Source organism: Maudiozyma barnettii (genome assembly GCF_903064755.1).
Source record: "Maudiozyma barnettii strain CLIB 1767 genome assembly, contig: KABA2_12, whole genome shotgun sequence".
In the NCBI taxonomy this organism is placed as follows: Eukaryota; Fungi; Ascomycota; class Saccharomycetes; order Saccharomycetales; family Saccharomycetaceae; genus Maudiozyma; species Maudiozyma barnettii.
Genome location: NW_024545249.1, coordinates 183,689 through 202,152, shown reverse-complemented (window position 1 = coordinate 202,152; position 18,464 = coordinate 183,689). Strand labels below are relative to the sequence as shown.

General features: G+C 36.1%; 8 protein-coding genes and 1 non-coding gene across 9 annotated transcripts; 5 read left to right on the top strand and 4 right to left on the bottom strand.

The window, feature by feature from the left end:
• The first annotated feature begins 2,768 nt into the window (after positions 1 to 2,768).
• KABA2_12S02024 lies at positions 2,769 to 2,841 on the top strand. The gene has a single exon. It is a non-coding gene; the product is annotated as a tRNA-Ala (tRNA).
• Positions 2,842 to 3,046: 205 nt separating this feature from the next.
• MSS1 (Mss1p) lies at positions 3,047 to 4,609 on the top strand (the record flags this gene model as incomplete). The annotated part of the gene is made up of 1 exon (XM_041552818.1): positions 3,047 to 4,609. One exon carries the CDS (start codon positions 3,047 to 3,049, stop codon positions 4,607 to 4,609), a length of 1,563 nt encoding a protein of 520 aa, XP_041408752.1.
• A 160-nt stretch (positions 4,610 to 4,769) lies between these two features.
• UBC7 (E2 ubiquitin-conjugating protein UBC7) lies at positions 4,770 to 5,267 on the bottom strand (the record flags this gene model as incomplete). Its single annotated transcript, XM_041552817.1, has 1 exon — positions 4,770 to 5,267. The coding sequence occupies one exon, from the start codon at positions 5,265 to 5,267 to the stop codon at positions 4,770 to 4,772; it is 498 nt and encodes a 165-aa protein (XP_041408751.1).
• Positions 5,268 to 5,701: 434 nt separating this feature from the next.
• On the top strand, positions 5,702 to 7,156 carry MAC1 (Mac1p; the record flags this gene model as incomplete). Its single annotated transcript, XM_041552816.1, has 1 exon — positions 5,702 to 7,156. The coding sequence occupies one exon, from the start codon at positions 5,702 to 5,704 to the stop codon at positions 7,154 to 7,156; it is 1,455 nt and encodes a 484-aa protein (XP_041408750.1).
• Positions 7,157 to 7,335: 179 nt separating this feature from the next.
• On the bottom strand, positions 7,336 to 8,829 carry FMS1 (polyamine oxidase; the record flags this gene model as incomplete). Its single annotated transcript, XM_041552815.1, has 1 exon — positions 7,336 to 8,829. One exon carries the CDS (start codon positions 8,827 to 8,829, stop codon positions 7,336 to 7,338), a length of 1,494 nt encoding a protein of 497 aa, XP_041408749.1.
• Positions 8,830 to 9,337: 508 nt separating this feature from the next.
• STB4 (Stb4p) lies at positions 9,338 to 11,716 on the bottom strand (the record flags this gene model as incomplete). Its single annotated transcript, XM_041552814.1, has 1 exon — positions 9,338 to 11,716. One exon carries the CDS (start codon positions 11,714 to 11,716, stop codon positions 9,338 to 9,340), a length of 2,379 nt encoding a protein of 792 aa, XP_041408748.1.
• An 826-nt stretch (positions 11,717 to 12,542) lies between these two features.
• Positions 12,543 to 14,294, top strand: SOK2 (Sok2p; the record flags this gene model as incomplete). Its single annotated transcript, XM_041552813.1, has 1 exon — positions 12,543 to 14,294. The coding sequence occupies one exon, from the start codon at positions 12,543 to 12,545 to the stop codon at positions 14,292 to 14,294; it is 1,752 nt and encodes a 583-aa protein (XP_041408747.1).
• A 770-nt stretch (positions 14,295 to 15,064) lies between these two features.
• On the top strand, positions 15,065 to 16,609 carry ERG5 (C-22 sterol desaturase; the record flags this gene model as incomplete). The annotated part of the gene is made up of 1 exon (XM_041552812.1): positions 15,065 to 16,609. One exon carries the CDS (start codon positions 15,065 to 15,067, stop codon positions 16,607 to 16,609), a length of 1,545 nt encoding a protein of 514 aa, XP_041408746.1.
• Positions 16,610 to 16,836: 227 nt separating this feature from the next.
• BUD22 (Bud22p) lies at positions 16,837 to 18,249 on the bottom strand (the record flags this gene model as incomplete). Its single annotated transcript, XM_041552811.1, has 1 exon — positions 16,837 to 18,249. The coding sequence occupies one exon, from the start codon at positions 18,247 to 18,249 to the stop codon at positions 16,837 to 16,839; it is 1,413 nt and encodes a 470-aa protein (XP_041408745.1).
• Between the last annotated feature and the right edge of the window lie 215 nt (positions 18,250 to 18,464).

The following is an 18,464-nucleotide window of genomic DNA, read 5'->3' as shown; positions in this document are numbered from 1 at the left end:
GACTACTTATAGAGTTGCTACGGAATTACTTCAATGCATTGAACCTTATTCGTCTAATAAAGAATTAAAAAGGTAGATATTTTTATGTTGTTGTGGTAAATATTCTGCTAATTCTGATGTTTACTCGACTTGGTTGCTAGAAATATTCAAGCGAGGTGAAACTGAAAGAGAACCGTATTAAAAGGAAAGTGTCAGAATTACTAGTCAGATTAAAATAAAATTGGGCATTTCTGGTTTTTGCTTTACATCCTTTAAACAAATCATGAGTTATACCATTAACTCCAAATATTAAATAATAGCCATTGGTTTTAAGAACAAAGACTTTAACATCTCCTATTCAAAATCTGTACAAAACTTGTCTGTTAAGTCAACTGGAAGCCTATCCACGACGCATCCACCGATTGTGAAACGATATTTTATGAAATAACCATCAAATGATCAAAATTGGAAGAAAAACATGGGGTATTTTATATCAACTCAATGTTAACGACTTACAATTCTGCGATTCTCTTATGATTTAAAACGGAAACAAATAGAACTAATCGAAACTCTATTAATTAAATCATTTTAAATTAAGAATCAAACTTTGTGATATTCAGTATATTTTATCTGTTAAGGAATATATTTAACATCCACATTAACTTTTGAAAGTCATTTCAACGAAATTTAAAAATAATTGAATTACTTCACAGTCATTTGAATTATTTCAGAAGGTCATGAACCAGCTGAGGAAACAGGAAACATAGTGGAACTACTTTAAGGGTGCATTTTGCCTTTCTTTTGCATTATGATCTGGATCTTAAGAATATGTTATTCATGGTAGGACAGTAGTTCCTACCAAAAGACCAAAATTTGTTCTAGTAAAATTTATTGACTTAAAGTTGTTTTTTGGTTTGTTTCCAAAGTTATACAAATAATTTACACAGTAGTTATAAACCATTAAGTATTTTATATCCTGTCTAATATTATAGATATATTTAATAATATGGTATGTTTCTAGTATCTCTTTCATGATTTTTGTGCCTTTTTCTTTCAGGGATAACAAGTTTATTGTTTGATACCTGACATTATCTGAGTCTCCAAGTAAGTGATTTCGCAATATAAAATATTCTACCATATAATAATATATATGAACATTGTTTCTTTTTGGTGAGTAAGATAACAGCGCCATCATATCCCGTTAAGGAGGAATTAAAGTCGACTCCCCATCTTCCAAAAATGTACTGGAGACGATTGTCCCATAATACCTATATGTGACTAGAGGTTGTGTCATCATTAGCCTTGAAGCTTACTTAATAGGTTAAATCAACCGCAACCTCTGAGTGAATGATATTACAATCATTGTTCTTAACAATTATTGATATTATTAAAATATTTAAGTAAATAGAAGCAATAACAATAACCTTGGTTAATTTAGAAACGTGAGAACTTAAGTGTACAATATATTACAATTAATTTCAATATAGGTAAAACAATAACTTTATGCACATTTACTCATTTGTGTTATCACTACATATCATCAAAATACCAGAAGACGGAAATGATAGAACTTAGATGGGAGCGAGATATATAAAATGTCCTTGTAAGAATTAATAATTGATGGGAAAATTGAATATTAGACATCTTCTATTTAACTGAACAAATTTTATTATATTACAAAATCAACTTATAGTCGTCTGATCTTTTTATATCTTATATAAAAATATATAAAGTAAATTATGGAAACAATTATATTCATAAATGAAATATTGTTCCATTTATATATGTTGGATTATCATTGTCGTGATTATAGACTCACTCGACAGTGGCGTAAGTAATCTATTATTAAGTTGTTGCGGGATGAACCTATTGTTAGATCATTGCGGGATGAATCTATCAATAGATCATAACCTTGGTCATTATGTTGAATATGTAGCGGCAGCACTAAAAAGGCTAACATTAGCTTAACCTATCTGAAGGTGAAGGTAGCTAATATAAGTAGAATTTAGAGTGTGCTGCACTGTCGTATATATAATAACACATGATATATACTGCATAATGTAGTATTCGTTCCCCCTACATTGGGTTTATTGGAGCTACATAGTCCAACGTTACTATGCACAAAAGATGAGCAGTTTAACAACAGCAACTCTGTTTAACACATTATCCCTCTTATAATATATTTCCGATATATACTGCATAATGTAGTATTCGGTCCCCCTACATTGGGTTTATTGGAGCTACATAGTCCAACGTTACTATGCACAAAAGATGAGCAGTTTAACAACAGGAAATCTGTTTAACAAAATCTATTAGATTCCATTCTTATGTTTTGATTTGTTTACAGACAAGTAAACTATGTTGTATCTGAAACTGTTACAATGTAGAAAGTACCAATACTTAGTTATTACAATTTAATGTTTAGTACGAAATTATTAATAACGGTTCAATATTGGTTCTAGAACATTCTTTGAGAATGGTCAATTAAGTAAGTATGACTAATCGTTTCAGAAGTGTCTAGAACATGTTTCAAGAATGTTTAGTAAGAATACTATCAATATTTGATAGACTGGCTGCCTTTCCAAAAAGTATAAAAGGACCACATATGCTAACTTTAAATATATAATCTTCCGTATATAAACTTACTTTATAAAACAAAAAGAAACAACGATTATTGAAATAAGTTCTAATTAGTTAACAACATAGTAATAGTAATTAAGTATAACCGTCTGTCATATTTTTGTCTTCAACCATTTGAGATTTTAATACAACAAATTATTAAATTATCTGGGCGTGTGGCGTAGTTGGTAGCGCGCTCCCTTAGCATGGGAGAGGTCTTGGGTTCGATTCCCAACTCGTCCATTTATTTTTTGGATTTTTAATTTATTTCGTCTAAAATGATATTCGTTTTAAGTTTACTTAATTTGACATAAAATTAAAAGATTACTATTATATTTCGACAGGTATGGAGTAGATCAACTTATAACAATCGATTCAATTATTTTTAATATTGTTAGCTGTGTTGCTTGTTGTTGTGGCATCTGCAAGGATATATCTATGTTGAACCATGTTCTTAAAACAACTAACCTTTATGAGTCATTTCAGACAAGTTAATGGATTAAACTTCAGGGTAAATTTGATTCGATCTTTCCATAAACAATTTACTCCATCGACATTTCACCTTCCAACTATATATGCGTTGGCCACTCCACCTGTTCAGAAATCAGCCATTGCTGTAATTAGAATATCCGGTAGTGCATCCGGGTACATATACCACAAATTGACGAGGAGAAAGAGAGACCCGACGCCTAGAATGATGCTACTTCGAAATCTATATAAACCTAATGAGAACATATTGACACAGAACTTACTAGATCAAGCACTGGTGACTTTATTCCCTGGTCCACATAGTTTTACTGGAGAGGATTCTTTAGAGTTATATATCCATGGGGGAACTGCTGTTGCTCAAAGTGTTCTTGAAGCAATTGGAAAACTAAACGATAGAACAAATAACATTAACATTCGTTATGCTGAGGCAGGTGAATTTTCAAAACGTGCATTTCAAAATCAAAAATTTGATTTAACTGAAGTTGAAGGTATAAAGGATCTTATCGATGCTGAGACAGAATCTCAAAGAAATAGTGTCTTATCTAGTTTTAGTGGTTCCAACAAAAAACTATTTGAGAATTGGAGATCGCAATTGGTAAACAATGAAGCTCAGCTAACTGCAATAATAGACTTTGGTGATGATAACGATATAGACTCCGATAATTATAAAATATTTTCCAATGTAGAATCCAGTGTTAGGATCCTTAAGAGAGACATTGATGATTTTGTAAAAAGGGTGGATAGAGCTCATTTATTACAAAGTGGACTAAAATTAGCATTAATAGGTGAACCCAATGTTGGTAAATCATCTTTACTTAATACTTTAGCTAAGGATGATGTTTCGATTGTGAGTAATATTCCAGGGACTACCAGGGATACAATTGATAGAGTAATGGATTTGGAAGGCTACAAGATCGTTTTTTGTGATACTGCAGGCATTAGAGGGAATACAGAGGATGAGATAGAACAAATAGGTATTGAGAGAGCCATGTTGAAGGGTGGACGAAGTGATGTGTGTGTGATTGTGGTTGATTCATCTAAGGGTGGAATCACAGATCCCAAGATTATTGAACTAGTTAACTCTGAAATGTTTAAAGACAAACCTTTATTAATTGTTTTGAATAAAATTGATTTAATGGACTCCGAAAAGATCAATATTATTATGGATCATTTACAGAATACTTTTAAGGGTAGAAGCGTCGTACTTCCTGTGTCTTGTAATACTGGAGAAGGTATTGAAAATTTAATAACGGGACTAATTAGAATATTCAAAGATCTGGCTTTGGTTGATGAACAAAATAATTCAATCACTGTCTCACAAAGAATTAGGGAGATCCTTCATAATGATGTTTTGTATGGCCTCGATTCATTTTTAATGGCCAAAAAATTAGGAAACGATGTGGTTATGGCGTCTGAAGATTTAAAGTATGCCATAGATGGGATCGGTAAAATCACTGGTTCGCATGTTGGTGTTGAAGAAGTTCTTGGAGTTGTCTTTTCAACTTTCTGTGTTGGTAAATAGAAACGTTTTAAAACTGTATATATCTGAACATATATTATAATGAACAATATTCTTATTAACCTTTTTATTCATATCTGATTTTTTTATCCTTTATATCATTAAATAGTGGTACTTTATATATATATATATGTATGTATGTGTATGTATGTAAGAATGAAACTCAAAATCCCAGGGATTTCAAAGCTGTCATTTTAACTTGTCTTTCAAATTCGGGTCTATTGTCTCTCCAAAGTATACAAGCATCAATATTGGCACCACTTTCAATATTTGGTTCACTCAACATACTCATCACGCTCAATAAAATCTTTTCGACACTCTGTACAGGGGACCATCTTTCTTCAGCTAATTCATACATGTGTGGATCGTTACCAGGAGAATGCAAGATTGATATACATACCTCGCCGTTTGGATAGATATTTGGGTGGAGTATACTGGGAGTAAATATTAATTTTGGTGGAGATAGTGGATAATCTTTTGGGAAATGTAATTCTGCGTTGAAGACACCTCCTTCGTATGGAGTATCTGGAGGCCCTTGAATTAAACAATCCCAGACAAATATATTATCCTCTGATTTTGGACCAGCCACAATACCTGGTGGAGAGTCTCTAATTAGTTGTTGTAACTCTTTCAATAGACGTTTCTGAGCTGTCTTTGACATATTTTTCTCCCTTTAAAGTATTGCTTACTGCTTACGTTGTAGAATGATACCTCTTTGGTCGTTGTTTCTAAGTAGTAAAATGCCTCAACCTCAGACCAAATACTATTTAAATCACTAGAGTGCTTTTCGAAGAACTTGAACGATTCTTTGAATAGAGTATCAATGACATTACAAGAAAAGAGAGATTTTTAATGTTGATATTGACAGTTCTTCTTAATATTTGTCGTTAAAAGTGGCAAATCTTGTGATACGCCCTATGGAAGCAGAAAAGCGAATTATAAAAGAGTTAACATACATCGAGAAAGAGGAAAAGAAAGACAACTTTCAGTAACAATTGCCACTAAAATAAAGCGTAAAGATAACAGATATAAGCATATCTAAGGCAACGAAGACTGTCACTATAAAAGGAAAGTCTGGAAGATAACTGTGAGATAATGATTATTTATAACGGTTCCAAGTATTCTTGCTCCTCATGCATTAGAGGGCATCGTTCCTCAACCTGTAGACACACTAAAAGGATGTTAGTCAAGGTGAGAACTAGAGGAAGACCTTCGCCTATTGATATACGAGATGTGATTATGGTCGATATGGATTCTCAAATGAAGAATAAGTTACTGCAAGAGAGTTATGATGCGGCCAATAAACATAACAAGGAGGTTTGTCAAGAGGATAATGGGACTGATAAATCAAAAGGTGGTTGTTCCAATAACAAGATGATGACTGCTCAACCTATCCTGTTTGTTAGGGCTAAGCAGACAAAGAAAGCCATGCTTGTGGATGGGAAATTAAATATTATTATCGACGATAAATCTACAGATAAAAAAACAACAGAAATCAACTCTAATGGAAACACTGATATGAACCATGATTCTAATTCAAGATCAGGAGATAATAAGGAGGATGATACGGGATTAAATGATACCGAAAAGGCTAGAAAGAGACTAAATTCAATGGTATATATGTCAGAGAGGGATTATTTATCAAAACATGGTAATGAGAGACATGTTATAGATGATTCATCTAAAAAAGGAAGTACTTCCGGCACTACTACAGCAAATACTACGGTAGCTGTTCCATTCAAAAGAGAGGCTAATGATACATTTATTGATAATGATAGCAAAAGAAAATGTTGTGATCCCAATCATATAAGACAATTGCCAGATATCTTGTCAGATGAAGAGATACGGCTGCAAGAATCTTTGTTCGGTAATGTATTTAATGCTGGCAATCGATTAAATGTGACATCGCCTGTGTCGAGTATAGGAACCTCAAATACATCTAATAATACGCCCTCTATGAATGGTAGTGAATTGTTTAATGATATTTTTGATCCTAAGAACGATACGGTTGATGTTTTCACCCATAAAGGTATCTATTTGAGTGCAGATTGTTCTTGTGCTGATGATAAATGTCAATGCTTGAATTGTTTGATACATAGAAATGAGGATGAACTGACATCATATATCCAAAGGAGCGGTGTACCGTTAACCAGTTTACATTCTTCAGATGACGATATAGATAATAGAGAGGAGATACCTACTACATGTAGTAATTCAAGTTGTAACTGTACTTTGACAGATTGTAATTGTGCAGATTGTTTCGTTCATCCAACAGAAATAATACCATTTGAGAAATTTTATTTCCATGGTATATTAAATTGTAAATTAAGAAGAAAGACAATAATAAAATATAATAATAAATTGATACCATCTGAATATTGGTGGAATTTCCTAGCTGTGAAGGTTCCAACCATGGCTGACTCAGAATTAGAATCCATCGATATGAAGAACTGGTTTGATAAATTATTAACCAGCTATCAAAATGAACTATTAGATGCACATACCGACGATTTTCCATTTAATGATTTAGAAGGATTTTATGTGATTTAATGAAAATTGTAATTCAAAATAATGATATATATAATTATTATAACTCCATTATGTAAATAAACTAAAGAATCAGGCTTTTAACCATTTATAAACAATCTTTCCTTTATTTTAAAAAAAAAAATATTTATATATTTATATTTATATAAAATAATAATTTGATAAATTATCTTCCTTATTAGTTATTGTAAGTTCATTCTTTCTGCGATATAATCAGCTTCACGTTGACCACTTTTCCATGCACCATATACACAACCAGCACCATCCATGACAGTATGTTCACCTGCAAATCTGATACGAGACGATTGACCTCTATCCAATGCAACGATCATGTCAAGAGCGTCATCACCTGGGAAACAGGCAGTGTACGCACCACGAGAATAAGGTTCTTGAGTCCAGTTGGTGACAATAACATTACGTAGAACAGGAACATTATCTTCGAAAGTTAGTTTCAAATCGTTCATACCATTTACAACATTTTTTGCACCTAATGATTTTAATACCGAGTCTAAAGCAGGTTGGAAAAAGTTGAAGACTTTATCCTTATCATCTTGGATTGACTCGATGTATTCAGTCAATGGAGATTGCATCAACATCATAAAACTAGCCATGTCAAGGCCCTTGGCCAGGTTATTGAAGTATAATGGTTGATTCCAACAATCCCTAGTGACCATTCTAGAGTTCTCTTTATCCATATATCTTAATAAATCGTCGAAAGTATTTGCTTGACGAACAGCATCAACAAAAGAACCTGAAGTTTGAGCTAAAGTTACAATCTTAGCATCACTTCTATCCCAACAGATCTTTTCAAACTCGAAAATCACTTTCCCGAGACCACCAAAATGAACACTTTTGAAACCTTTTCTAATATTATTGTTTAATGGAGGATCAAATTCGATTCTACCAGTTTCTTGTTTAGCAGATTCATTGATTGATAATTCCAATACACTTTGAGGAATAGTGACCACACAATAATCAGCCTCATATTTCTTGTTATCTTTGGTGGTTATAATCACTCTGTTTTTGTCTTGTTTCACAGAATTAACCTCAGTATTTAATTCAATGATTTCTTTAGGGAAAGTCTTCACAATACGATCTACTGTACTATCATAATTTAAAGCCATTGCATTTCTACCTTGATGACCAAAATATGTGTCCTTAGCGCTCAATTGTTTCCAATCGATACCATGCCATAATTCTAGGTATCTACTAACTTGAGCAGAATATCTAATTTGATCATCGGTCAGATATTTTCTCTTTTCGAACAAATATTTTGTTGTTAATTCTTGGAATGAAACATCCTTTGAACCTAATTTTTGATAATATTCTATATCAGTATATTTATTGATCTCTCGATCGATAATCTCCAACCTCATCTCGGAATCTCTATCCACTCTACCACGTTCTTTATCGATATAAATAAAGAAATCATCATCAAATATGTATTTCTCACCAGCCTCCACACCTTCAGAAAACAAGTCATTACAAAGTGTGTCATGATGCCAACTAGCCCCTAAATCGTACTTTCTAATACCATCGAACCCAGTGACAGTTTGTAAACGCCCACCAATCCTTCCTCTGGATTCTAACACTTTAATATTTTTAGCACCATGCATGTATAATGCCGATGCAGTCTTTAGGCCAGAGATACCAGCACCGATAATAACCACACTCATTATAATATTGATTTGTGTTTCTTGTATTGGATTTTGTCTGTAGTCTCCCCTTGTATTTTACCTAAAAACTCAAAGTCCGGAAGTTCTTAAACACAACGTTACTAGAAGAAAGATAAGCTTATATATATATATATGACAAAAGGTTAAATTGACATCAAAAACATCTCCAAAGTCCCATCCCTTGCTCAAATATCCTCGAAGTTCATTCGTTCTGTCCCTCATTTCGCCATCACTACAGAAAGACATGCGATGTCCCTCCGGAACGAACAGACAAATTTTTCAGCATCTCGAGGATTTCTTTGGTACGTCACACAGCAAAGGAAGACAATGGCAGGGCATGCAAAACGGAAGGTAATCATCTTCAGGAGAGGGGGGCCATCACCTGTTGGTGTGTGATCGGATACCATCCCTTAGTGTATTGGTATTTCACTGTTATAAGTGTTCCGTCTTTAACATATATAGATGTGTGTGTGTGTGTGTATTGCGGTAATATTATATAATGAATAGCCTATACGAACGTTTGATCAAACCATTGTAGATTAGCAAACAGGTCATCCTCGAGTAGATCGGAAGGTGTAGAATTCACAGTACCATTTAGCATTCCTGATGTGGCCGTGGGTGTAATATCCGATACGTTTGGGTATGACATGTTGTTCATTGGTGCTAATATATTTAAAAGGTTCGGATTTCCATTAGTCCGCACCTGTCCTACTATCCCAGGAACAGTTCTTTGATGTAATGGAGCCAGTTCCTGTGCTAATGATGATGATGGTGGTGGTCGTGGTGATTGTTGTTGGTTTGTCTCATTGGCTTCTTCATCGGCGCCTTCTTCTCCAGCTTTACTAAATTGGTGGAAATTGTTCTTATTTGGAGTATTATCCTTCAGATCAACTCCAATGGTATTTCTCAATATCTGGGCTGTATTTACCAATCTTAAACACGATATGTAATTTAACATCTTTAAACACCAAATGCATTGCGCTAGCATACTTGGTGGATTTCTTGGTCTCGCAGACTCAAGGTTATTCCATAGACTCATGCATCTCTCCAAATTATTTTTTGGTGTTTGGCGACGTATCCCAGAATGGGTTAGTACCAAGTTTGTGATACTTATTGTAAATAGTAGAGATAGATTTAACCACCATGGGACAAAATAGAGGTTCCCTCTATTTAATTTCTCTAAGATAGATAATGCCAATTCACTTGTAGACAACAATGAATCGAAATCGACATTGAACTCTAGTGGACTCGATAGTTTATCATTTGGTGGGTTTAATAAAGATAATACAGATTTACATTCGAACGTCAAAGCAATATCTAAGTATGTCATTAACGGTTGGATTTGCCATGCAGTGAAATTTGATGTCATTAGATTATAAAGATTACCTTTCAATTGTGTAGCAAGCCATTGTTTTAAATTTGATCTAAATTCGTTGCATTCAGACACGGTTAATTCTCGACTATATGGTTTTTGATATTGTACAATCAATAATGATAATTGATACATTTGAATCGTTTCATCATGGAACCATTCTTCATTTCCGTCCTTGTAGTATTCCTGTGGATTAACCATTGATTCGACGGGTAAATCCAATTGATATCTTCTTCCAACTTGGAAACTAATCATTTTATCCATGATGAAACAAAGCCAAAAGCAATGCCATGATTTCGTGACATCTCCAGGTTTATGTTTTGTTGGTAACCGGTTCAACTCTAGAGACATCCCTTTACACATTGTAATGGCTTTACTGAGTGCATTCCAAGCGGCAATTTGCCTATGAGATGATCTTAAATAAAATGCCATCAGGAGCCACGATTGCATCAATTCGAAGGATTCCCATTCAAAAGTTAGCTTGGTTACCACTGTATAACTGTAACTAAATAAACGACTCTCTAATTTTCTCGCATTACTAGTCAAATATGTCCATTCATCCATAGTGAAATCTATTCGGGATGTCGTAACTGTTTCACCGTCATGGAATCTAAGGGCAATGGTAAGCAATAAATATAATATCGAGAGAAACAATTTTGTTGATTTTGTGTTTGTCTTTCGTTGTTGAAGAAACCCATTATTAAATTGTTGCCAAAACATCTTTTCATGGATGATTGAAAGTGGTTTATTGATACTATTAAAATAATAAGTTAATAATTTTTTCACTATTGATACATGTATTGGATTGTCGAAATTTAATATTTCAATTTGAAGATCCTGAGCATTCATCGATTTCAATTTCAAATAATGGCCACCCGATAAGTTCCAACCATAATTTTGAACACGAGGTACCTCTAAATTATTTGAAATGATGACATCGTGAGGTAAATCAGAGATTGCAGAGTTACCAAACACAAATGGTAAGATATTCTGATACCTTGTATGGAATCTATATTTTTCATAAGAGTAACAAAACCAAGGTGAGACATTCTCTGTTCTCCGACTGGACTCATCATAATCTTCATTATTGTCGTCCTCGTCTAGAGCAATTGTGTTACTAATACTAGCACTCATATTTCTTGTAGTGGTCGAAGCAATTCCATCGTCGTTATCCTGTTCGTTACTGTTATTAGAATCCAATTTTGAGCCTAATTGCAACAACAATTTCGCAGTTTGATCCTCTAAATAAACACTATTCGTATCATGAAATCCCATAGTCTTGATAACTTTCGGTTTTTTTTTGTATTTCCCTCGTGGTTTCGCTGACGAGTAATCGTAAGTGCAAGCCACTTGATGAGCAATACAGTTATGGCAAGGTGACGTCCCATCGCATTTCACTTTCCTTTTCCTGCAGGTCTCACAAGCTTTGCCTACTCTGATCCGCTTCCGTGGCGAGGAACCAGACGAACCAGACGAACCGGGACCTGCCGATGGCGAATTCTCCACTGAGCTCATCTCTTCTCTTCTTGGAATTATCAATGTCGTACTCGAAAGAGGATGGTCTGCTGTCTCTTATCCCTATCGATGTCTATGAATCGGTTTCCCCATATTATATAATAGTAGATTATGTAAAAACTGGAAATTCCCAGCCAAACGACGTCAAAGGCGCGCGACGGTGCGGTTCGACAGGTCCCAATGAAGGATGAACGGTGACAGCAACGATGCAAGATCACTGGTCAGGTCAAGTATTGTGATGATGAGCGTGCGTGTCGGGTCAGCAACCCACGTACCATCAACCTCATCAATATCAACCACGTCCCTCCTCTCATCAGCACTAACTTCATCAAAGACGTCCCCCTCCCAGACACCTCATCGCTCTCATCAGCATCGTCAGCATACATCTCATCAACCTCATTGACCTCATTAACCTCAACCTCGATATCAACTTCATCAGCCTCAACTTCACCAACCTTAGCATCGCAAGCCCTATCAAGCCCTAACTCCGGCACAGGCACACTAACTATCACGCACCACGAACCCTAACCCCACGCCCTAACTGAAAATTTTTCTCTTTTCTTTTTCTCGCAGACTTTTTTGCGTTGGTCGATGGGCTGTTCTCGTCTGTGACTCGATAAGCTTTTGATCGATGCATGGATGAGCTATAGACACACTCAGTGATGGCACCCATTCTGTGCAGAGGTCCAGCGAAAAGCAATTTGAAGACGACGAAAACATTGAGGTTGGATGATATATATGTACATATATCTATATATATATAGTAGACAGAGATCGTAATACTTTTTTAAAACTTGGAGAATAGGTAGATCATTATAGAACCATCATGCATCAGAACGAGAGAGACTCAAGATTACAATCTGGAATGAATGTGCATTATCCCACTGTTAACGAGGATATCCATCCTCATCCTCTCACATACTACTACTACAACAACAATACTACTTCTAATGGTGCAAACACACCGTTGCAACACTTGCTACCTCAACAGCAACAGCAACAGATGCTTCCACAACAGCAGCAGCAGCAACAGACTATTCCTATCATGCAGATGCAACAGTACTATCCTACTGCTGCCTCAACTACTGCTGCAACCACTAGTTCGACTTTGCCATTGTTGGAGAGACCTCCCAGTGAAAATGGATTGACTCAACGTCGTTTAGAAGATAATAAATCTACAAACACGTCGTCAGTATTGAGTGGACAATCATTGATGGGTTCTTTGGGGATAGATGGTATGACTGCGGATTCCATCAGTAGATCCACATCTCCTGCGTTTGCTAACAAGTTAGGTCCATCGACTTATACATATCCCGGTTTCCAACAACAACAAGGACAAGGACATATATTACACCCAGTTCCAACCAACAGTAGAGACACCGTTAACGTCAATGCTGCAGTTGCAGATGCTGCTGCTGCCACTGCCGCTGCTGCCACTGCCACTGGTCATCCACTGGCATTCTCTAGTACTTCACCACTGCACACTCGTGACACACTCTCTAGAGAATCTCATCATAGTAACACATTGATTCATTCGCCTCGACTTACTCGTGCCGATTGGGACACGACACAGCAAAACATGGGGATAGTTCAATCCTACGATATAGTTAACGACTCTGGCCAGCAAGTACCGAGGGTCACCACCACTATGTGGGAGGACGAATCCACTCTATGTTATCAAGTGAAAGCCAATGGAGTCTCGGTGGTCCGTCGTGCAGATAATGATATGATTAATGGTACGAAATTGTTGAATGTGACAAAGATGACTAGAGGGAAGCGTGATGGGATCTTGAAAGCTGAAAAGATTAGACATGTAGTGAAGATCGGCTCCATGCATTTGAAAGGTGTATGGATTCCATTCGAAAGAGCTTTAGTGATGGCAGAAAGAGAACAGATCGTTGGGCTGTTGTACCCATTGTTTGTTAGAGACATCGACCGGGTCCTAAGAGGAGGCGAACGTCCACCTTCTGCGACTGCGGCAATCACAAGCACAGTTCCGGCTACCGCCTCCACTACTGCCACCGCCACATCCCAGCCTATTATCAGTCGTCCAGCATCTCGTACTGCATATCAACCTTCTCACACCCCAGTGAGTACTAGTACCGGCGCCCCTGTTTCTACATCAACACAATTGCCTATGCATATGCATATGCCATTGCCTTTGCCTTTGCCTTTGCCTCCAGTGTCGATGTCTAATGCCCAATTGCCACTAGCTTTATCGATGCAAACTGCATTGCCTCCATCTACGTCAACTACACCACTACATAATAACAATAGCAATAGTGGGTCCATTACTGCTTCCACTACACCAGCTCCGACGTTTTCCGCACAACAATTACATTTGCAACAATTACATACACAGCATCTGATGCAACAGCAACAAATACATCAACAACAACAACAAGTCCAACAGCAAGTCCAACAACAGCAGCAGCAACAGCAGCAACAGTATGCTCCATTACCACAACAGTTGACCAGAAACGTCGGACAGTTAGCAGTTGGAATCCGTCCACCTCAACCGTCCACCATCCAGCCTACTACATCTACAAACTCCAGTAGTGGTAATACCAGCAGGTAGTGACGATATCCTGGCCCCGCTGCCCCCCACACCACGTATATACAAATTTATATAGAACACATACATAGTCCCCCGCCCATACGCAACTACAAATACCATACCATAGCATTGTTCACATACAGATGTGCCTTCCAAAAGCACAGAAGCACCATTAACTCATCGCCGACACCCTCCCCCCATCGATCGTTACCCATTGGATAAGGTGATCATCGATCAACTCGAACCAGTTAACAATCCCAGTCCAGGCAACTGCCAGCAACAGCGGAGAATTCTCCGTTGTCTCCGTCGGCGCCGACGGAGATTTCTGCCCGCACAGTGCGATATACGCTTCGGCCGAAAATTGCGGATTTCTTTGGGGGAGGGGAGCAGGCCTGCGCGGTTTCTCTGGCCGGGTCTGTCGTTGTCGTCGTTTAGGTGCAAAAATGAAAAAAATTCAGTTGCTGAGCTGAGCTGTTGGTGCTGTTCCTGCGGGGGCGGAAGAGGATTTTGGTAATTTAGTTTCGTGGGATTGATCACCGCAACTATCGCAACTCGTTTAGATTGACAGTAATAGCGATAATAGCAATATTGCAAGGAAGAGAGACAGACATAATGGAAAAGGTTTTCGCAAAACTTGATACTATTTTTCATATAAATAGAGGAAAGATACAATTGATTTATAGATTAAAGGAAAACCTGTTTTAGAGTAGTTCTATTAGTTTTAATACTATTAATTTATTTTATTACATAAGATTAATAAACCAGATTACAAAAACTACAATTCGTTAATAATGAATTCTACAATTGCTTATGATGCTGGCTCATCGTCGTCATTTCTACAGGATGTCTCATATTTGAGATTATTCATAACTTTCATTGCTGTCGTTCTTGTATGGGATCAAGTCTCATACATTCAAAAGAAAGGTTCTATTGCAGGTCCGAGATTTAAGATATATCCTATTATCGGTCCATTCTTAGAATCTTTAGATCCAAAATTCGAAGAATATAAAGCTAAATGGGATTCTGGTGAATTATCATGTGTTTCGATCTTTCATAAATTCGTTGTCATCTCTTCAACAAGAGATATCTCTAGAAAAATTTTCCAAGCTACTAAATATGTTAAGCCTTGTGTCGTGGATGTTGCGGTTAAAATCCTAAGACCTCAAAATTGGGTGTTCTTGGATGGTAAAGCTCATACCGACTACAGAAAATCATTGAACGGTCTTTTCACTCGTACTTCTTTGGCTCAATATCTGCCATCCTTGGAAGATGTCATCGATAAATATATGGAAAAATTCATTGAATATTCGAAGGATAAAAATTATGAACCAACCATTTATTTCCATGAAATGAGAGAAATCTTATGTGCTTTATCCTTAAGAGCTTTCTGTGGTAACTATATCACCGAAGATCAAATTAGAAAAGTCGCCGATGATTACTATTTAGTTACTGCCGCTTTGGAATTAGTTAATTTCCCAATTATTATTCCTTTCACAAAGACTTGGTACGGTAAGAGAACAGCTGATATGGCTATGAAGATTTTTGAAGATTGTGCTCAACAAGCTAAGGATCATATTGCTGCTGGTGGTGAATCCGTTTGTGTCATGGACGCTTGGTGTAAATTGATGCATGATGCTAAGAACAAGAACGATGAAGATTCAAGATTATTACATAGAGAATTTTCAAACAAAGAAATTTCCGAAGCTATCTTCACTATGTTATTTGCCTCTCAAGATGCTTCCTCCTCTTTGGCTTGTTGGTTATTCCAAATTGTCGCTGATAGACCAGATGTCTTAGCTAAGATTAGAGAAGAACAATTGGCTGTTCGTGATGGTCAACCGGAAAAGAGAGTAGACATGGATATGATTAACAACATGACTTACACTAACATGGTTATCAAGGAAACTTTACGTTACAGACCTCCTGTCTTAATGGTCCCATACGTCGTTAAACAAAACTTCCCAGTGACTCCAAATTATACTGCTCCAAAGGGCGCTATGTTGATTCCAACTCTATATCCATCTTTACATGACCCTGAAGTTTATGACAATCCAGAAGAATTCATTCCTGAAAGATGGGTTGAAGGTTCAAAGGCAAGTGAAGCTAAGAAGAACTGGTTAGTCTTTGGTTGTGGTCCTCATGTGTGTATTGGTCAAACTTACGTCATGATCTTGTTCGCCGCTTTGATCGGTAAGTTTGCATTATACACCGACTTCGAACATACAGTTACTCCTTTGTCTGAAAAGATTAAAGTCTTTGCTACTATCTTCCCTAAGGATGATTTATTATTGACTTTCAAGAAGAGAGACCCAATCACCGGTGAAGTTACTGAATAGATAGTTCTTCATTGACAACTACGACCCCCCCCTCCATGAAATGACAACCCCTCCAAATCTCTTCTGAGTGTTTTTTTTTATTCATTTAATTTTAATTTATTTTCTTTATACAATTATTTATATTATAAACATATGTGACAAACTTTATTATATTTTTTATTTTTTTTTAAAAAAAAATTATTATTATTTTATTTATATTTATTGCATATGAATTATTCTCAAGATTGTTAATCAAATGTAATCTTCTTACCAGAAAATTTAGCATTTTTCAATTTTTCTTCTGCTTGTATCTTAGCAACCCAAGAAGGATGATTCTCATTGACGCTCTTAACGACAAAAGTTTCTTTACCAACAGTATCTGAACTACTATAGTTTCCACCCATTTTCTTGGCATTCGCAATTGGAATTAAGTTAGCATTAACTTTATCGGATTTAGCTTGTTTGGCTGCACGTTTCTCTACACGTTCTTCATATTCCCTTTGTCTTTTCTCTCTTTCATTTTTCTTCTCTTCGATCTCACGTTGAACATGATTTGCTTCACGACCGTATTTTTGAGCCCATATTCTTCTTCTAGCACGTTGACCACGTCTATTCTTTTTTTCAGGTGCTTCTGTTTGTGCACGTACAAGCTTTTCTTCATGTTCATCTAGATCTGATGCCTCTTCATCATCACCACTGTAATAACCATTCATCAGTTGAGGCAAGTTATATTTCTTTTCTGTAGTACCATTATCTTCTTCATCGTCATCATCACTAGGTTCTTCATCTGTAACTTCGTTGTAATTAATATTGTTATCTAATCCATTACCTACTTCCGAGCCACTCTCGGCATCCGAATCGGCTAATAATGTATCGTATTGTTTCAATGTATCTTCATCAATATCCTGATCTGGGACCAAATCATCCTCAATACTGATATTTTCTTCGGCATCATCGTCTTCATCGTCTTCAGACGCAGATTCTTTCTCTTCAACGATCACCTTCTTCTTTTCGGCAGGTTTTGGTTCTCTTACTGCAATACCTAGTAAGACATTAATACCATTCTCATAGGTAGACATAATTTCTTTCACTTTCCCCATATTCATCGTAGAACTGGCAAATTTTGCTGCACCGTCTATCTTCAGGACAATTTCATTCCATACATAACTGGGGTTCTTCTTATTAGTTTTCTCATTCCATATCTTTTCGAACTCATGATGTTCGTACCAACTCGGTATACCATCCAATTGTCTCTGATGAACCATCTTCATCACTCTGCCTCGTGTCAATTTTAATAGTTTTGAAACAATGATGCTATCGATAAATTCATCAACAGTGTTAACAGAGGTTGACGATGATTTGATCTTCTTACGTGTATCATCTGTGACTGCCTTTTGCAAAATATTAGTTAAATGTTTTTCTGCATTATGTATCTTATTGTCCAAGATAGTGACTTTTAAAGAATCTATTTCCTTCGACAACGTCTCTTCATTCAATGAACTCAATTTCTGTTGTAGTCGTTTTTGATTTTTTCTTCCTTTAACATTATAAAGTTTACTCGTGTGAGGTAAACGTGGTTGAAAATTTTGAAGTGTATCTTGCAAGTAATGGATCTGATACTCCAGATTATCCAGTTTGAAGATCAAGTTTTCCCTTGACATGTTGTAGAGTTGATTTCAAATACTTATAATTTATTGTTGCTCCTATACCAGATTTACTTATAGTAATAAAGACCTTCAATATATCTATATGTATCTCTCTATCTCTGTTGAAATACTTTTATGGTTGTGCGATGAGCATCGGAATTGTAAAATATTTCTGTTAGCGAAGAAACGAAAAATTTTCCAAGTAGTTTAGGTGGATGGGTGTATTATCC